The sequence below is a fragment of the Cucumis melo genome, chromosome 12 (genome assembly GCF_025177605.1).
Source record: "Cucumis melo cultivar AY chromosome 12, USDA_Cmelo_AY_1.0, whole genome shotgun sequence".
Classification (NCBI taxonomy): Eukaryota; Viridiplantae; Streptophyta; class Magnoliopsida; order Cucurbitales; family Cucurbitaceae; genus Cucumis; species Cucumis melo.
Window position 1 is genome coordinate 22,420,322 of NC_066868.1, and position 19,497 is coordinate 22,439,818.

Here is a 19,497-nt window from a genome sequence, read left to right on the forward strand (position 1 = left end):
TTCGGAAGTCATTTGTGTACGGGGAAGGTGTTAGCACCTCATAACACCCGTTTTAGAAAACGGTGGCCAAATTTAATGTCTTGAATAAATTTTTTTTTAAAAGAACTATGTCTTATTTCATTGCTCACCACTCCAATATTTGGAGCCATGATCCCATAAAATAAGTGGGATACACCCATTAATTAGATTATATTAGGGAAAAATTCCTCACCTTAAGAGAATGAGAAATTGTTACAATTTCTCAAATTCTATCATAGACTAGTCTTCGAATAAAGTTTTTTTTTTAAAACATTGATTAAATATATTTTCTCTTGTGATCAAATCTCGGACTCCCTAAGATATTGATCCCTCACCTCAAGAATCTAGAAATGACGGACTCAAGAATCTAGAAATGACGGATTCCCAGAAATTTCTAAATTCCTTCGTAGGATTTTTTTTTTTTATAGAAATCGGCATGGTTATTATAAAAAAAATGTAGATTAGGAAACCTTTTGAAATATCTATTTAATTTTAAGTTTTAAAATAAATAATTTTAAAGCAAAAAAAAAATCTAAATGGTTTAAAGAGAAAAAAATTAAAAAAAAAGATTTCAAAATTAAATACAATTATGGTTAAAAGTATTTTAAAATTTTCAAGAAATTTTTAATGAAAGTCAAATAGAAATAACAAATATACCACACAATAAATTAGACAAATAATTTAGGATATCAATGTATAAATATATGTATTTAAGGTCATATACATAATAATTATCATTATGGTGGTAATAAGAATAAGTTAAAAAAAAAAAGGAAAGATACGTAATAACGATAAATAAAATAAAAGAAAAAAATGAAAAAGGAACTAAAATGAAATAATAAACAAATAAATATGTAAAAAAGAAATTAAATAAATAAGTAAAGAAAAGAGGAAATAGGAGTGATAGTAAGTTAAAAGAGAAAAAAATTATGAAAGGAAATAATGATAACGGTATAAGAATAAAAATAGCAAAAAGTTTTTTTAAAAGAAATCATAAATATAATAAAAAACTAAATAAATAAATAAATAAAATTATATATAAAATAAAAATAAATATAATAATAATAATAATAATAATAATAATAATAGTAATAATAATAATAATAATAATAATAATAAAATTACAAATAAAATTAAATTTAAACAAGTAAATAAAAAATAAAAAAAAACAGAGAGGTGACGGCAAGGTTTGCCGCCACCCTAAAAGAAAAAAAAATATAATAATAATAATAATTAATAATAATAATAAAAATGATAATAATAGGAATTTTTTTTTATAACTTTTTCTTTTTCTCTATTGTTTTAGAGAGAAGAAAAATGTTAAAAGACTTTTTTTTTTCTTTTAGCATGATGATAAAAAGTAGTAAAAATGAAAAAAAAAATTTCCTTATACATTTTTTTCTTTCTCTCTACATTTGAAACGAGAAGAACAAAAATAAAGATTCAATCCCGAAGAAAATTACTTGTTGTATGAGGTGCAGATCATTGGGAGTAAACCCTACCTAATGCAACCTCCAACTAAGTTTTTCCTTGCTTATGGGATTAGAATTAGGCAAATAAAAGGACGATATGAAGATAAAAAATAAAAATAATAAAGCGAAAAAGCTAATGACCCATCTTTTTGCAAAGGAATACGTTTCTTCAAATTCTCTCTAAACACTTTTTTCGTAGAGATTCTCTCTAAAACAATTTTTTTCCTCAAAGAATTTCTCTAAAACAATTTCTTCTCCCCTTTTCCAAATGACAAAGGATCCTATTTATAGACCTAGGGTGTGCCACAAATTAGGAAAATTTAATAAGTATAAAATCAAATTAGATATTATGTAATTTTATTAATTTTCTTTTTTCTAAAATAGTAAAAATATGATATTGAAAGATTTTGTCCAAAATAAATTTTTTGTTTTTTTCCTAAAGTGATAAAGATAAGTCAAATATGGTATTAAAATTTTTTGTATAAAATAAATTATCTTGTTTTTTCTAATATGATAAATCAAAAGAGATTTTGTATAAATAAATTAATTTGTTTTTTTCCTAAAGTGATAAGTCAAAAAAATGATTTGAATTTTTTTTAAATAATAGATATTCTCATTAATGACTTTATTTTCCATTTTAATAAAAAGATAAGAAAAAACATAAGATTTCATATTATTACAAAAAGATTTTACCTTTTTCTTTTTTTAACAAAATAAATTAATGAAATATCTTAACCATCGCCGCAATTAATAATTTAAAGAATAATAAAAAAAATGTAGGATAAAATTAGGTAGCTACAATATGTTGCTGCTATAAAACTGGATTTAAGCAAAGCATACACAATAGGGTCAAGTGTGCTTTTCAAAAGAATATGGTGATATCATTAGGCTTGTTTTTTACCCTAAATGGGTTTCCCCTTTATTTTAAGATGTGTTTATTTTTGCTTCTTCTGCTATATATTCTAATATATAAATGGTGTTGCTAATGACTTTTTTTTCTTTATAGTAAATGCATGAGACAAGGAGACCCACTTTCACCTTAATTATTGTTTGTTTCTCATGGTGACTAAAGGTCGTCTTTCGTCTCCTATTCATAAAGCAAATTCTGTTGAAAACGTTACTAGAGTATCAATTCCTCAATCTTGCCATGTTAAAAGAAATTTCTATTGAAAGTACTGTAGCACCATTTTTCAACTTATAATAAGTACAAGTGTTCTTAATTAGCTCCTCAAATACATATAAATCAATTAAAGTTAATGTACATCAAAATCAAAATCGATCATATTTAATTTTTGCAAATATGCATTCTATACTACAAATCTATTACGTGTTTTAAAATATATAAAGATATATTATTTTATATTATTAACTAGTTTATATTATTGTCCTTTCTCCTAATTTTTCGTGATTTTTTTATAGAGTATAAGTAGTTTTTTTTTTCTATTTAAAAAAGTTCTAATATTTTATTTCATTTTGCAATATTTAAAAATTATCTTTTAATTTAATTTTTTTTAGATAAATTCCATTCCTAAGAGTAATTTAATTCCCTTTTTTTTTTTATTCCTTTACTATTTTTCTCATTCCACTTTTCATGGTTTTATATTATTTTCAGACACCAAGTCATGGGTAAATATTATGTTCACTCATGCATATGAGTTACATACATATCCAATTAGCTAAAACAAGTATCATGATTTTAATATATATTTTGTATGTCATCTAAGATTTTTTAAGTTTTGTTTATTTATTTAAATATATCTTTGAAAGAAATTTGTGCTTTTTTTTTTTTTTTTTTACCAATTGGTTTAGAACCTATTTGACAAGAAAATGTTTTCGAGAATACATTTTTTTTCAAACACATTTTAAAAATTTAAACAATTACATGTTTGATTGAATCTTTTTATAAGTATTTATTTATATAATTTTGTTTAAAAATCTATTTTTTCGAAATTTTATTTAGAGTGTTTTCTTTAAAGTAGATTATTTTTCAATCTTAATTATCTTTTAAAAAATATATTTTTAAAAATTACCAAACACCTTAATGTTTTTTAAAATGGTTTCTTTTTTCAAATTTAAATGTTTTAAGAGATAATCCAAACATACCCTAATTTTCAAAGCAATTAAAATAATTTTTGCAACCCATTTATGTATGTTGTATTTTTGCTTTCCAATTAGATTTATGAACATACATGTAGACATCTCTTCATTTATCGTAAATGTTTATATATTATTTTCAAAAAGTTTCAATTTTAAATCAACAAACAAAAAAAAAAAAAAAAGAAAGAAAATCTAAAAGATGTAGAAAACTGATATAAAAATTTATGTGATTCACCAACACTGACGTGGAAGCTATATATGTCCGCACAAAAAGTTTATTACTAAAAAAATGAAATTTTTTTATTTTCACTGTCCTTAATCATTTGAAGCACTAAGTTAAAAATCGTAAATCATATTCCAACAAATATTTTTACTCTCGTATATTTTCTATATACATGTGTATGTAAAGAGTTATAGCTATAACTAATATTTGAAATTTGTTGGGTATGATCTTATTTTGATAAAGCTCATCATTTTCCTAGTTGGGTATTATATCTCATAAAATTATGTATAGTTTTATTGCATTTCTATATGTTTTTTTTTTCTTTAATAATAATCTCAGCATACCAGTACATTTATACAAAAAAAAAAAAGATTAAATAAGGAAATAATTTGTGTTAATTACAAAGGTAAATTACTCCATGATTGTAGCTGGTGATTTGCTCCATAATTGTAGTCGATGATTTGCTGATTACATTAATACCCTCCCTCAAACTCAAGATGGGAGAGTGGAGTTCACCTTGAGTTTGTGAGTTAATTTAGTGAAACGGGGAGAATGGAGAGCTTTGGTGAAGATGTTCGCAGGTTGATCAGTAGTGGAGATGGTTTGGAGATGGAGAGTGTTGCTCTAAAGATGATGGCGAACGAAGTGACAATCATTATTCTCAATGTGCTTTGTTTGCTCATGGAATACATCATTGTGGGCAATCTAAATAGCACTGCGGTTATCATAATGAAGAATAGTAGGTGCTGACTGTGGGGCCCCATATCAGTTAGAAGCCAACGAAACCATAGTAGTTCTGAAGTGGCATCAGCTAGAGCACGATATTCAGACTCTGTGCTGGAACGGGAAACAACAGATTGTTTCTTGCTTCACCAGAAGATAAGAACATCACCCAGATAGAAACAATAACCAGTGGTAGATCATCTATCAGTAGGATCGCCCGTCCAATCAGCATTAGAGAATCCAGAGAGAACCAGTGAGGATTGAGAGGAGAACTGCAAACCATGAACCAAAGTACCTTTAATGTAGCGAAGGATACGCAGAACGACAATGAAGTGCATTGTATGAGGAGCAACCATGAACTGACTAACAATGTGAACTGCGTATGCAATATCTAGACGAGTCACAGTTAGGTAAATTAGGCTACCAACAAGTTGCCGATACAAAGTGGGATCGTCAAGAGGGACACCATCAAAAGGGGTGAGTCGCACATTTGGATCCAGAGGCGTTGAGAATGTGACAGAGTCAATAATAACAGATCTACTGAGGAGGTCAATAGCATATTTTGCTTGAGATAAGAAGTAGCCACTAGGTGAGGATGAGATCTCAAGACCAAGAAAATAGTTAAGATTTCCTAAGTCTTTCATTTCAAAATGCTTACCTAGGTAACATTGCAGATCAGATATGGCGTGGGGGTCGTCATCTGTAATGATCATGTCATCAACATATAAAAGAAGGAGAACAATACCATGAGATGTCTGACGAGTAAATAAGGCAGAATCATGAGAGCTGAAGGTGAACCCGAGTTGGATAATAGTAGAACTGAACGTGGAAAACCAAGGTCGAGGAGCCTGTTTGAGACTGTAGAGAGCACGACGAAGAAGACACACTTTTTGTGGTGGTGGAGTAGTACCGGCTGATGGTTTCATTTAGACTTCTTCAGATAGGGTTTCATTTAGGAATGCATTTTTAACATCCATTTGGAGAAGGGGCCATTATTTTGCAGCAGCAATGGCTAAGAGGCTACAAACAGACGTCATTCGAGCTATTGGAGCAAACGTTTCTTCATAATCAATGTCATATTCCTGAGAATAACCTTTGGCAACAAGTCGTGCTTTATACCTTTCAATAGAGCCATCAGAGTGCGTTTTTATTTTTAAAATCCACTTACAGCCAATAGGTTTCTTGCCATGAGGGAAGTCAACATAGTCCCAAGTATGAGTCTTTTCTAAGGCTTGAAGTTCTTCATTCATTGCTTGTTGCCACAAGGGGTTAATACTGGCTTCCTTATATGAGAAAGGTTCATCTAAAGACATTATAGTAGAATAACAATGGTACTTTTGGAGATCAGAAGGAGTTTCTCTTACCCGGGTGGATCGTCGGACAGGTGCAGGTGCAGGTTCCTCACAAGGTGCAGATGCAGGTTCCTCACAGGAGACAGATGGAAGGTCCGGAGGCGCAGAGGTAGTGTGATATTGAGTGAGCTCAGGTGTGAGTGGAGGACAAGGTGTAGTGTTGGGTGCGGGATAGATTAATAGATGGAACCGTAAAGTATGAATGAGGACTAGATAGAGAGGTATGAAATGATGAGAGACTAGAAAACATACATTGTTCCTAAAAGGTGACATGGCGAAAAATACGCAATTGTTAAGAGATGGGATCCTAACAACGAAAACCTTTATGTTCCGTGCCATAATCCAAGAAACAACATAAACGAGCACGGGGTTCCAGTTTGGTATGTTCATGAGAGTGTAGTAACACAAAGCATGCACAACCAAAGACTTTGAGATTAGAGTAAGAAGGAGAAGTACCGTATAGTTGTTCAAATGGGGAAACATTGTATATGACCTGAGAAGGAAGACGGTTGATGACATAAACAGAGGTGAGGGCAGCCTCGCCCCAAAATTTTTCAGAGCAGGAAGCAGAGAGAAGTTGAGCACGAACAGAGTCTAGAATGTGACGGTGTTTGCGTTCTGCTCGTCCATTTTGTTGGGAGGTATGAGGACATGAGCGTTGAATCAAGGTGCCTTGTTGGGCAAGAAAGGAAAGAAAGCGAGAGTCCTTATATTCCATCACATTATCGGTGCGAAGAATTTTAATTGTACTAGAAAATTGTGTTTGGACCATATTTGTAAAATCAACATATATTTGATATAAGGCAGAACGATTTTTAAGAAAGTAGATCCAAGTAAAACGAGAATAGTCATCAATAAACAAGACAAAATATCAACAACCATTAACAGTAGGACATGGAGCAGGACCCCAAATATCAGAGTGAATTAGACCAAAAGGTTTGTCACATAAAGAAGCAGAATTAGGAAAGGACAAAGTAGGTTGTTTCGCTAGTTTGCAATTCAAACAGTCAAAAGAGCTAAACTTAGAAACATTATTCAAAATGTCAGTAGAAGCTAAACTACGAAGTTTATTAGAGGATGCATGACCTAATCGAAGATGCCACTGAAATAAAGTGTTATTAGTGATTGGAGCAGATATGGCTGGGAATACAAACGAGTGTTGAAGAGATGTGAGCTCAAATAATCATCCCACCTTCCGTCCCGTACCAATCACTTGTCTCGTCTGAGCATCCTGAACCTGACAACCATGAAAAAAAAAGACAATAGTTAGTCCGATATCACATAATTGGCCAACAGAGGTTAGGTTGAAAGTGAGATTTGGGACATGGTAGGTGTTGGAGAGTTGTATGGTGGGTGTATTAACAGTGCCAATGTGGGAAATAGACATTTGATTACCATCAGCAGAGTGAATTGGAGGAAGTGATTGAATAGGAATATGAGAGGATAACAACACTAGAACAAATATAGGCTTTAATGTCGGTTGGGAAAAATGGAAAATGAACATTAATGTCGGTTTTGAAAACGCGGATGTTTAATGTCGGTTTTCCACCGACATTAAAGACTAAGCTTTAATGTCGGTTTTAAACCGACATTAAAGGTCCGCCATTTTGAAAACCGACATTAAAGGTCCATTTAATTTTTTTTTAATAATTTTATTTTGTGAAAAAATAATAGTCTCTCTCTTACTTTACTCTTTCGACCCTCTCCTACTCGCGCAATCCCTTTTCTTCTCCAAATGAATTCGTCCATTTCTTCTTCGGCGACTTTTTCTTCTCCGATGCCCGTTCCTTCTCCGACTTTTTCTCATTGTTTTTCTCATCTTCTTTTCTTTTTCTGAATCCTTCCCATATTCATCCAAAGGCATGCTCATCCACTTTCTGTAGAGGTAAATTCGTATTTTACATTTTCCATTCTTCATCTTCGATTTTGATTTTCGATTTTCATTTAGGTTTCCTTCCTTTGAGTTTCTGTTTTCCCGTTTCGTTCAATGGGAATGTTGCGGTTGATTGATTTGTTTTTTTATAATTTTATGAACTATTCATATCCAACTTTAGGGTTTAGGGTCGAATCACCATCGCTCTCTATTTTCTCTTCTTCTTCGATAGTTCCGTCACTCTCTTCTTATGGATTGTTGGTCCCTTTCTCTCCCTCTCGACGACGAGTTCAAGAAGCTCGTCAATCGTATGAACCCTCACAGGTTTCTTTTTCTCTTTAATCTTCGATTTTCATTATGGGTTTTGTTTACTCTGTTTCTTTTCTTAAATGGGTTTTGTTTTCCAGGGTTACCATTGATAATGATTCCATCAGAAAAGCTACTCCGATTAAGGTCTTTTTTTTCTACTTCAATTATTATTTTCAAGATGGGTTTTGGGTTTTTTCTAATTGGAATTGAGTTGTGAAATTTTTCAGGTTGATAGTGCTAATAAGCGAGGGAGTTTACTGGAAGTGGTTCAGGTTCTTAATGATTTGAATCTCATAATTAGACGAGCTTACATAGTTATTTGCCTCGTTTGGAATTACAGCTGGTTTTGTTGTGTTTTTCATTGGCAATCCTTAGATTTCTTCTCAAGGGTTTTGGAGTATCCAAGATTTCCTCTCAAATTATTGTAAGTACTCATTTTTCTAATCATTAATTTGCATTTTCCTCTTTTTTGGATTTCATTTAATTTAATTTCCTATGCATTTTCTTGTTTTAAATACTCTTTTTTCTCCGGAAATTAAAGGGGTCTTTTTAATTGTGTTTCTATGACTTTTGATTGTTTAGTTCAAAGTCCATGAAGTGTAATATAATTAATAGTATAACATTGTGCACCTTTTTTTTTCAAGTACTTCAATATTTGTGGAGTTTAAGGTTTGAAACTATTGATATTTGAAATAGTAATTGATGTTTTATCCCAATGACAAATGAACTTAAAGTTTGTGTATCATTACTCTATGTTAAATGTTAAATGTGTATCATTGTGCACCTTTTTTTTTCAAGTACTTCAATATTTTTGGATTTCTGGCATATATATATATAGTAAACTCTCAACACAGTTTTCTAGTGAATTATAAAAATATATCTTGAAGGGGAACTGACTTGCATTCTGTGAATGAAACATTACTATATTCCTTAGATATTTTTCCTCCTGTTATGCAAGTTCCTCATGAAAATTCTTAAAACCATCTCTATCTAATGGAAATTGACCTATAATTGTAACAGAATTCTATATCTACACTGAGACATATGTCAGATGTAGTAACCTTTACTAATATATGCAGGTGAGATTCATTTCCAATCTAGTGATATACTGTGTATATAAGAATGTGCTTCGTATTTTGCTTATACTTGGTGAATTTTTCAATTTTTATACAGCCTTGGGAAAGTGAGTTCATATATTCACAGCGGGTATGGGCTGAAAATCCTCTTAAGAGGCAGGAAGCTCAGGCCAGAAAGAACTGAGCTTGTCGGTTGGTGACTATGTCATTGTGCGAAACCTATTTTTTATTTTCTTGAGGCAACTTTCTCTATTTTTTATTTTCAAGTTTGCAGTCATAACCTTGGGAAGTAGTTGTAGACTATGTTTGTATGTGAAATCTTAAAGGTTTTCAAAAGGGCTTGCTCATGTTGATTACATGCTCAACCATTTTCTAGAGGTATGTTGTTTTTATTGCAATACTTTTCTGACATTCATAATGCTCATACTTCTATTCTGTTAGTTTAGGTGACTCCTTTTCATGGCAATTATACTTCTGGTATTGTGCTGTACCATCTCATGTTTAATTTCTGATTTCTAATTATTGTTTGTACAAAGAAATATAATATATATTGATATATGCAGGCTATCGCTGTAGTGAAGCAAGCATTGGACGTTGACCCTACAAACTTAGAGATGCTTCATGCACTTGGTGTGAGTCATGCAAATGGTCAGTTGTTGCTTCCTTATCTAATTACATGTTGTATATGATGTATATTCACTAAAAGCAATTTTTCTAACATAGAGTCTTTGGAGTTGTTTGGGTTCAGAGTTGCCGTAGTTTGTGGTTATTGTAATTTGTGGGATTATATAATAGTTTTGTGGAGTTAGAATAGTTTGACTTTGGGGTGTAGGCTATTTTAGTCTGACTATATAGTTTGTGTTTGTGGTGAAGATTTAGTCATTGGTGGTTGGTTCATTGTACTGTAACTTGCCTGTTCAAGGCTCTTTGGCATTGGCTTTCTTGATGGAGCAATAAAGGTGTTGTAGAATTGCTCTTCATCACAATTCTCAGAGGATATGATGTATGTATATCTAAAAGGTAGGTGTAGGAAATATTTTTCATGTAACAACCAACAGGATGCCATATTTATTATTTATTCACAAAGTTCATTGTTGTTTCTAGTTTGTTGCCATATTTTTCAGTCAGGTTATGGCAAGGAGGAAATACCGCTGGCCCTGGTGTGGTGTTTTTTCTTTTGAAGATTAAAAAAAAAAATCTTTGTGATATGTGGTTTGCTTGCTTTGAACGACCTTTTTTTCTCTTAAATAAGTTGGTTTCTGTTTTTTACATTTTTGTTTTGTTTGTGATATGGATACTTAGTTACGTAGGTTTCGGTTGCGAGACTTGCAATTATAACTAGGTCATAAAATTGTTACTTATCAATTCAACCATCTTGATGTCTTTTACAGGGAGATATCACTAAACAAATGACTGCAATAGAAGAAATGGTTGCAAGTGAGTACAATTAGCCAGACCCTTATCTTTGTGACAAGATCTTGAAGATGGTCATTTGTGAAGCGTTCTAGTTTGCTATTAGTTGCAATTTTAGTTATTGCTCTCTCAATATATTCTTTTTCTTTCTTTCTTTCTTTTTTTCCAAAGGATGATCAATGTATAATAATTAAGCTTCATAACTTCTTTGTATTTGGAGCCAAGTTGTATATAAATGTACACATTATTAAGATTTCATTTTGTATATGTACAAGTAAAAGATTTCATTTTTAACTATTTGGTGTCATACAAAATGGACAATAATGCAAGGATTTAATAAAAATAAATTTGAAAAAACGACATTAAAGACAGCTTTAATGTCGGTTAAAAAAAAATTAAAGACATCTTTAATGTCGGTTATCCACCGACATTAAAGATAAACCGACATTAAAGGCCTTCAATAACACCTTCAAAGATGTCGGTTTATAACCGACATTGAAGGCCTTTAATGTCGGTTTATAACCGACATTAAAGATGTCTTTAATGTCGGTTATAAACCGACATTGAAGCCCAACCGACATTAAAGCCCTTTAATAACGCTCGCAAAGATGTCGGTCGCCAAGTGACATTAAAGGCCTTTAATGTCGGTTTTAAACCGACATTAAAGGCCAAATTTCTTGTAGTGCAATGAAATGTCAAAAGTCATGTGATTATAGCAAGCCGAGTCAAGGGGCCAAGAGGTACCCAAGGTGACAGCAAGAGCAGTAGAGTTGGATGAGATCACTTGTTTTAGTAAATCATGAAGATCAGTTAACTGAAAGGTTGAAGGTGCAGTGATATCAGATGGTGTGGCAGCAGCAACAACTGATGAGGTACTAGCTTTGGGAGAAAACTTTGGTTTATGTGAGTGACCAGGAGGATGAGGTGGACGAGTTGGGCAATGATCCAAAATGTGACCTCGTTTGTGACAATACCTACACTCAATGGTGGGACAATTAGCAAACCCGTGGCCATGAAGTTTGCAATTTTTGCAGAAACTGGTCTCATGAGCAGGTCGGAGCTGAGAAGTGGCAAGAGCGACATCAGATGGCAGAGAGGAGAAAATGTCAAGTCTTTTCTCCTCAAATAGGATTTCCTGAATCACAACGTCAAGAGATGGTAGAGGGTTGCAATGTAGCAGAGCAACATAAACTGATTCATATTCTGGTCGAAGACCCATTAAGACTGTTATAAGATGAATATGGTTAGGACTAATTTTGGCCTGCTCCAATTGAGTCCAGATGGGCTGAAAGGTAGCTAGATATTCATTCACAGATTGTCCCACTTCTTGATTTAGACTAACAAGTGTAGAATGTAGCTGGTAATAATGAGCAAGCCCTATAGACTGAAAACGTGTGTACAGAAAATCCCAAAGTTCTTTCGCAGTATCAAAAGCATCAAATTGAGTATGGATGACTGGAATAGAGGTATTACCTAACCAGGTGATGATTTGATGGGTTTTGCTATCCCAGTCTTCAAGTCTTTCAATGTACTTAATATCCTCTGCAGTTGTGTCATGATCCATGATATCGTTATGTTCAATGCTGTTCTGACCGGTACTTTGCACTGGAGGAGTGGGTTTGACAGGCTTGGTGATATCTCCCGTAACGATACGCCATAACTTACGACCTATCAAAAAACTCCTCATTTGGTGAGCCCAGGTGATGTAATTGGAGCCATCTAAGGTGCTAATAGGACGAGCAATGTCACTTTTCTCCATTGCAGCAGATCTAATATTGGAGGAGTTGATGGCTGCGAATCTTATTTTAGAGGAGATGACGGCGGCTGATATGGTGCACGACAGATTTGTTGCCGATGGATAAGGTGAATGGGCGCGGATTGTCACATCGTTGAACAGATCGGCGAACCCAAGTGATTGAAGCGGCAGATTTGAGGATCGACACGAACTGGAAGTGATTGACACGAGTGGAACAGATCGACACGAATGATTAGATCAACTCCAGAGGTTGTAGACTGGAGGAGTTCGTCGTGGAGTACGCCAGACGAGGGGCGTATTTTGGTACGGGTATGGGTCGAGATGTGGCAGATCGAAGAGCGCGGAAGCTCTGGTACAGGTACGAAGATTTTGGAACGGGAAGGGGTACGGGTCGAGAGGCATGGAGTGGGTACGGGGCAAGCGGGTACGGTTCCGTGTAGCGGGTACAGTACAGGGCGAGCGGATCTGGTACATGTACGGATCGAGGGCGTTGTGTATGTCAAAAAACTGGAACGGAGAACAAAGAGCGAGGACGTCGTGTATTCGTCGGAAAACTGAGAGCTTGTCGGATGAGCAAAGGGCGGTGGCAAAGAAAAAATTAGGGCTCTGATATCATATATAGTTTTATTGAATTTCTATATGTTTTTTTTTCTTTAATAATAATCTCAGCATACGAGTACATTTATACATAAAAAGAAGATTAAATAAAGAAATAATTTGTGTTAATTACAAAGGTAAATTACTCCATGATTGTAGCCGATGATTTGCTCCATAATTGTAGTAGATGATTTGGTGATACATTAATATTATGAAAGCCCATTAAAGTTATAAGAAGAGAAATTTTGGGCATAGCTACAACAAAATTACAAGGATATATCAAACAAACTTTTTATTGGGATTCTTGTTCCAAGTGTAGTTGAATTAATACATAGATAAATTTGGAGGGGGGAAACAAAAATCTTAGGATAATGAGGATATTTTAAAAGCACACAAAATAATAGTAATAATAATAATAATTAATTAATAAAGAACAAGAATTGAAAAATACAAATTATTAATTTTTCCCCCATATAAAAAGGATGTGTAATTAATTATTACAATATAATATAATGTTACCCTCACATCCCGGAAGGATCATCATCAAATAGGTTTGTATAATTATCCCAATGAACTTTAGGACTCTGGGCTCTTAATAATGTGCTTATCACTGCCTGCATCATAGTTTAGTTAAGATCGATTAACATATAACCTAAAATTGATCGGTACTCGGTTTAAATACTAACTTTGATGGATCATTTTGATATCTATATTTTCCAAACATTTACTTTGATCTATGTATTGTACTTTCAAGAATTTATTGTTTTTGTCCACATGTTTTCATGGTTATGGTGCAAAAATGGTTACTTTTAAAAGGAATCAAGATGAAAATGGATGTTTTTTTGTTTTTTTAAGAAGTATGTATATGAGATATCAAACGAAGGTACTATAGTATTTAAAAGTAAATACATTTTTATTGTGTTTAATGTGCATCTCTAACTTTTCTACCTTTTAACTTTAATGATATGTTTATACTTTAATGATAAGTTTCAAAATACTACATTTTTTATTACCTGTGATATATCAGCTTTGTTTCAAGTTGATCATTCAGTTTCAAGATGTGTATATATGTAATTTCCATTCTTTTTAATAAATACTCACACTAATGTAATGTCTATTTAGTAATTTAAACAAGATTAAAGGAAGTTTATATAATTAATTAACTTTAACTACTCAAAATTAATTCTAAAATTATTTCAATTCATAATTATATTTTAAATTAATTAATAAATATAGTAAAAAACAATATTAAGGTTAATTTAAAAGTAAAATTTTCAAAATTTAACTACTAAATTGAAGCAAGATTAAAAGTGGTATATCAATTATGTTAGTGATTAGATTAGGAAACTTTTATTATATTTTGTAAATATTAGAGTTCATTTTGATATATTTGAAAACAACTAAAATATGTAATATTTTAAAATTTAAAATATATAGGGGTCTTTTCAGAAATATAACAAATCGGTAAATTATTTACACTATATAGAACAATTTAAAAAACGAAAAGAACTCATAGGCCCACAATGGGAAATACCAAAATTAGCTCAGTCAACTTGTGATTAATTAATCGCCTACACGCGCGCATGTAATTCTTTTTTTAAATGATCATGATACGCGATTATGTATATCGTGTAAGAAATTATACACTATTGCGTGTTATATCTAAACGATCTTGGTTCAAGATTGTGTACCAAAGATTTTTTATATTTGGTACTTGATCTTGTATCAATATCGTTTAGATTTGGTATACGATCATGTACCAAGATCTTTTATATTTGGTAGTATACAATTTTGAACCAAATAACACTTTAAAAAAAAATACAAGATTAATGATTGTTTGAAACAAAGATTATTAATAGCAAAAATATAATGAAAAAATAATAATAATCGTAGAATAATGATCATAATTTTAAAAAAAATATAAAAAAAAATTGCAGAAAAAGAAAGAATTCAAAAGCTACAAGAGCAAACTTTGAAATATTTAAAAAAATGACGGGTCGTAAATATTTTGGTGTTTTGTTACGTTTATGAAATTTAATTTTAAATAAAAAGAAAATGAAACTTAAAAAAAGGAAGGGAATTAATTAAAAGTGTAATATTGTAAAACCAAGTCACTTACTTTATAAAGATGAAAGGTTGCATCACTTGGTCGCTCCTGCTTTTCCACCTCTCGAAGTACCTCATGAGCTCTGGACCAACTTTTATTTGTTCCCTATATTCATTCAAGTACATATATATACACAATAAACTAAACTAAACAAAATATCAATTTAATAATTTCTTCCATCTCAAAAATAAAACGGTTTCATTTTCCTAAACTTTTAATTTCATATAAGTGAACTAATTTTGATGATTTATCATTAGAGTATATGTTTGGAATGATTTTTAAATACCATCAAAATTGTTTTTGTCTTTACTTTTAAAATCACTCCATTTCTTTTATAATCCTAAATTAATTTTAATAATTTAAAATTCATATTTGAATATTTAAAAACATATGCTCCAAATTAATTATTAATTTTAACAATTTTCATATCACACTCTAACATGCCTAAAAACCTAAATTCAATGTTAGATTTTTTATATACTAAAATGATTAAGATATGTTCGAATGACATTTTTGGAAAAAAAAAATTGTAAAAAATGATTATAAAATTATTTTTGTTATTTTCAAAATCATTATAAACTATACAAATTTCATTCGTAAAATGATTATCAAATATACATCCATTCTTACAACCCATATAATTAAACTTCTCTAATTCTCGTATTAACAAAATAACCTATTAGAATTTTTGTATGAAATATTTTGAAATGAACTAAATCTTCACCGAGAATAATCTAAACTGTTTTTTTTTCAAGGTTAATCCATAAAATTAATTTATATACCTATATTTTCACCGAAGGTATTTATTCAAACAAAACGTTATGAAGCGTACGTAGATGTTCATATATTGAATTGTTTAAACTTTCCTATACAAGATATATTTTTTAAATATGACAAAATGAATCAAAATATAGCAAATTCTCATATTTATCACTAATAGGCTTGTATGTCAGTGTCAAATCGAAAATTTTGTAATATTTTATAAATATTTTAAATATTTTTTTATTTACTCTATAATTAATAAATGAATTAATTTGAATATGAGATGTTTATTTTAGATGTAGATTTAAGAATTTGAGCATATGATAAATGTGTTGTAAATAGTATAATACCACGTGGATGAGAATTTGAATGAAGGCCATTTTAGCTTCATATTGAATATACTTATTGCGATGGTTTCTGTACTTTTGGTATACATCGTTCATTATCTCAGTTGCTCTATCATGTTTTTCATGAGGTTTTTTATTTAGCAATGCTTGTAATGCCCTTATCTGCGGAGAAGAAGGAGAAAAAAAAAAAGAATGATACGATGATATGAAAGTAAGGTTAAGAAACATATTAAAAGTATAAAAGTTACTATTTATATCAATAATATGAACTTTCTTTTTCAAAGTTAAATGTTTTACTCTAATAAATCTCAAGCAAGGATGATGTCGTCGAGGGTAAAGTATTACATTTTTTCTCTTAAAAATAGATCTGTGTTGTTTTTTTTTTAATTAAATTTCCTGTTTTTCTACTTTTAAGAAGGTGATGATTTTTAAATTTGTTATGTTTTCAAAGGTTACTCCCAATTATTAAAAATTAAATATGAAACATTAAATATAAGCTAAATAGAAAAAGAAAATTTTAAAATAAATATGAAATTTAAAACACAAATAATACATAAATCCAAACCTTAAAAGACTCAAAATTCAAAATTAAATTATGCATATAAATATTAAAAAAGAAAACAAGAAAGAAAGCAAAGAAATAAAACAAATTAAAAAATATTAAACATATATATGAAAAATTAATAATGGAAGGAAAAAATAAAATAAAATAAAATAAAGAATATTAAACACATAAATATAAAAAATTAATAAAAGAACAAAAAACAAAAATTCAAAACCATCCACGTTGGTAATTGAATGTATTACTTATGGGGCCAAAAATTGTTTAAAGCATGGAGCTCACACTAAAGATTTTAACGTATATAAGAAATGGAATCAAATAAAATAGAATTAAAATTTTAAGAAACGTTGTCTATTTTTTAAAATATTAGAAAATAGAAAACATGAACATTATCAAAAATAAAATCAGCTTGTTGGGGAAACAAAATTTAGAAAGTAGATAGAGGATAAGAAATGATTTACGAAAGAAGTTAAGAATGAGAAGAAATGGACCTTTTCTTTAGCTATAGTACTTGTATCCGTGTCATCCTTGGGAGAGAAGCAGAGGAGTGATTGTAAGGCCAATCGAGCATTTGGAGAAGGAAAGTTGGCATCATCCTTGTATCCCCAAGGTATTTCGCTCTCCCTACCACATTGTATATCAATAATCCCATTATTGTTATTCTTCTTGTTTAACCTGCTTCCATATCTATTAATACAGTTGTCGTTGGATTTCTTAACCAAGAGATGGACCGAAGACACATTGCAACGGAAAGTCAATAATGGAAGAAGCTGTCGTCCTGCAACGGAAGGCCGGGTGGTGGGGAGACGTGGTTGTGGTGCTGCAGAAAAGCCACGGTGGAGGACGGCGGTTGAGTCCATGACTGCTGGGATTAAACTATATATATTGATTTCAATATGCTTTTATTTCTTTTGTTGTGTCTTGATTTTGGGTTGATGAGAGGATATGGAGGGCGGAGAAGAGGGGTTTTAAAGGAAGGAACTAAAAAAAGAGTAAAGAAGAGTAAAGTTTGGTGCGCTACAGTTTGCAAGGCATCACGATTCTTAATTTCATGCAACACGTGAACTCCCTTCCTCCCTCCCTCCCTCCCTCCCATTTCTTTTTCTTCTTTTTCATAATAATTTTAAAATTCCATCTTTACCCTTCTCGTTGTTTTTTTTTTCTTTTTTCAATCTTTCATTGCATAGAATAAAGTAGTGTTTGATAAATTTTAATTTTAAATATTTAGTAAATTAGTATTGAATTGGTGCGATTTAATTATATGAATAATTAAATAGCTAATATTATTGCATGGATAAAAACGACCTATGGTGTATCTATTTAATTATTTAAAGTTTTTATAAGATTTCAATTTCAACCAAATTTGTTAATTTAATATCTAAATTATTTGATAAAATTTTGAGAAAAATAAATTATTATAAAAATGTCTCAATTCAACTTTAAAATAGATAAATTAGATGTGATAAAATATATTAATATTATAATAAATTTATTAAATTATTAAAATCTAAAAAATACATAGTTTTACGATTCCGATATTTCTATAAAAATACTAAAAATGTAAAGAAATATTGATTCACAAACTTCAATACTTTTCGATGAAAAAACTTTATTAAATGCTAATTAATTAAAACAATTATCTAGAGATTTCAAGGATTAACTTCTTATCTAATAGAATCGTAAAGTTTGAATTTTGTTTTAATATAAAACAACTGTAAAGTGGAAGATCGAACCTTTAACTTTGAAGAACGAAGGTATACCAATTGAAAATAAAAAAAATCGATTACGAATATACTAGATTTATTTCAAAATTATTCACGAATTATATTCTTAAGTTGGTTAAAATTAATTTTTAAAAGAGATTAAAAGTATATTTAATAAATTTAATAGGTACTATGTTTGTGTGTATGATCACAACTTCTAAGCTATAAAAGATTCTTTAGGTATGAATTTAGTGTACTTTAAATTTAATTTTTGATATAATAATTTTGTGTTTACTTTTGAAATTATTTTATAATTTTGCCAAAAGATGATTAAAGTTCCGTACGAGTTGTCGAATATCGCTATTAAAGAAACAGTTGCTTCTCGAACATCCTTTCTCTACAAACGTAAATGCACATTCCTTTCCCATTTTTATTGTTATTCCTTTTATTCTAAAAAAAACATAAAACCCAATATTTAAAGTAAATTATGGAAGTCCTGATCTTATGAAAATCTTGATGAATAAAAAATATATCGATTGTGATAGATATTTTTAGAGAATTATGCTTAAACAAAGATTTTAAAATAGTAAATGAATAGTAAATCAACATTTTATTATTTTCAAAATAAAGAAATACCTTAATTATTTATATTATTATATTATATTAGTGACATTTTCATATTTAATTTACGTGTTTTAAATACTTTTCTATAATTTAATAAAAATATTACTTCATCTCTTATATCGATATCGAATTTATGAAACCGTAGAAATATCGATGAAAAAATCGACATGTTGATAAAAATTTAATTCTACATCAAAAAAATCTCACTCAAAATATAAATATATTATTTAAGATAATATTAGAGATCCAACCTCTAAACTTGTCGATGTGAAATGAGAATAAAATTATTGGAGACACCCCTTCAAATTTATACTATGCTTCATAGTTACATAATCAATTCTCATTTAATTCATCCTTACAAAATTAAAAAAAAATAAAAAAAAAACTATATACTAAAAGAAATTTTGTTTTTCTTTTTGGTCCCCTTTTTCGCAACAATCTTAATACTTAATAATGTATGGCATTGTTTCTTTATTCTTTATT

At 30.2% G+C, this 19,497-nt stretch overlaps 2 protein-coding genes and 2 long non-coding RNA genes across 4 annotated transcripts; 2 read left to right on the forward strand and 2 right to left on the reverse strand.

Annotated features, from left to right (window-relative positions):
- Positions 1-7,446: 7,446 nt before the first annotated feature.
- LOC127144483 (uncharacterized) lies at positions 7,447-8,240 on the forward strand. The gene is made up of 3 exons (XR_007816199.1): positions 7,447-7,770; positions 7,940-8,082; positions 8,166-8,240. It is a non-coding gene; the product is annotated as an uncharacterized LOC127144483 (long non-coding RNA).
- Positions 8,241-9,130: 890 nt separating this feature from the next.
- LOC127144484 (uncharacterized) lies at positions 9,131-10,850 on the forward strand. Its single transcript, XR_007816200.1, has 2 exons — positions 9,131-9,620; positions 9,707-10,850. It is a non-coding gene; the product is annotated as an uncharacterized LOC127144484 (long non-coding RNA).
- Positions 10,851-11,217: 367 nt separating this feature from the next.
- On the reverse strand, positions 11,218-12,315 carry LOC127144183 (uncharacterized). The gene has a single exon (XM_051079755.1). It carries the CDS (start codon positions 12,313-12,315, stop codon positions 11,218-11,220), a length of 1,098 nt encoding a protein of 365 aa, XP_050935712.1.
- Positions 12,316-13,310: 995 nt separating this feature from the next.
- Positions 13,311-17,646, reverse strand: LOC103487676 (uncharacterized). Its single transcript, XM_008446088.3, has 4 exons — positions 17,179-17,646; positions 16,129-16,287; positions 15,029-15,121; positions 13,311-13,523 (listed from the first exon to the last, which is right to left on the reverse strand). The coding sequence occupies exons 1-4, from the start codon at positions 17,545-17,547 to the stop codon at positions 13,431-13,433; spliced, it is 714 nt and encodes a 237-aa protein (XP_008444310.2). The 5' UTR covers positions 17,548-17,646; the 3' UTR covers positions 13,311-13,430.
- Between the last annotated feature and the right edge of the window lie 1,851 nt (positions 17,647-19,497).

Excerpts from the sequence above, each read along its gene's own strand:
- LOC127144183 (XM_051079755.1), bottom strand. The coding sequence starts at position 12,315 with ATGGAGAAAAGTGACATTGCTCGTCCTATTAGCACCTTAGATGGCTCC.
- LOC103487676 (XM_008446088.3), bottom strand. The coding sequence starts at position 17,547 with ATGGACTCAACCGCCGTCCTCCACCGTGGCTTTTCTGCAGCACCACAA. Across the intron at positions 15,122-16,128 it reads TTCAAATTCTCATCCACGTG|GGAACAAATAAAAGTTGGTC; the intron begins GTATTATACTAT and ends GAATGAATATAG. Across the intron at positions 13,524-15,028 it reads CAACCTTTCATCTTTATAAA|GCAGTGATAAGCACATTATT; the intron begins GTAAGTGACTTG and ends ACTATGATGCAG.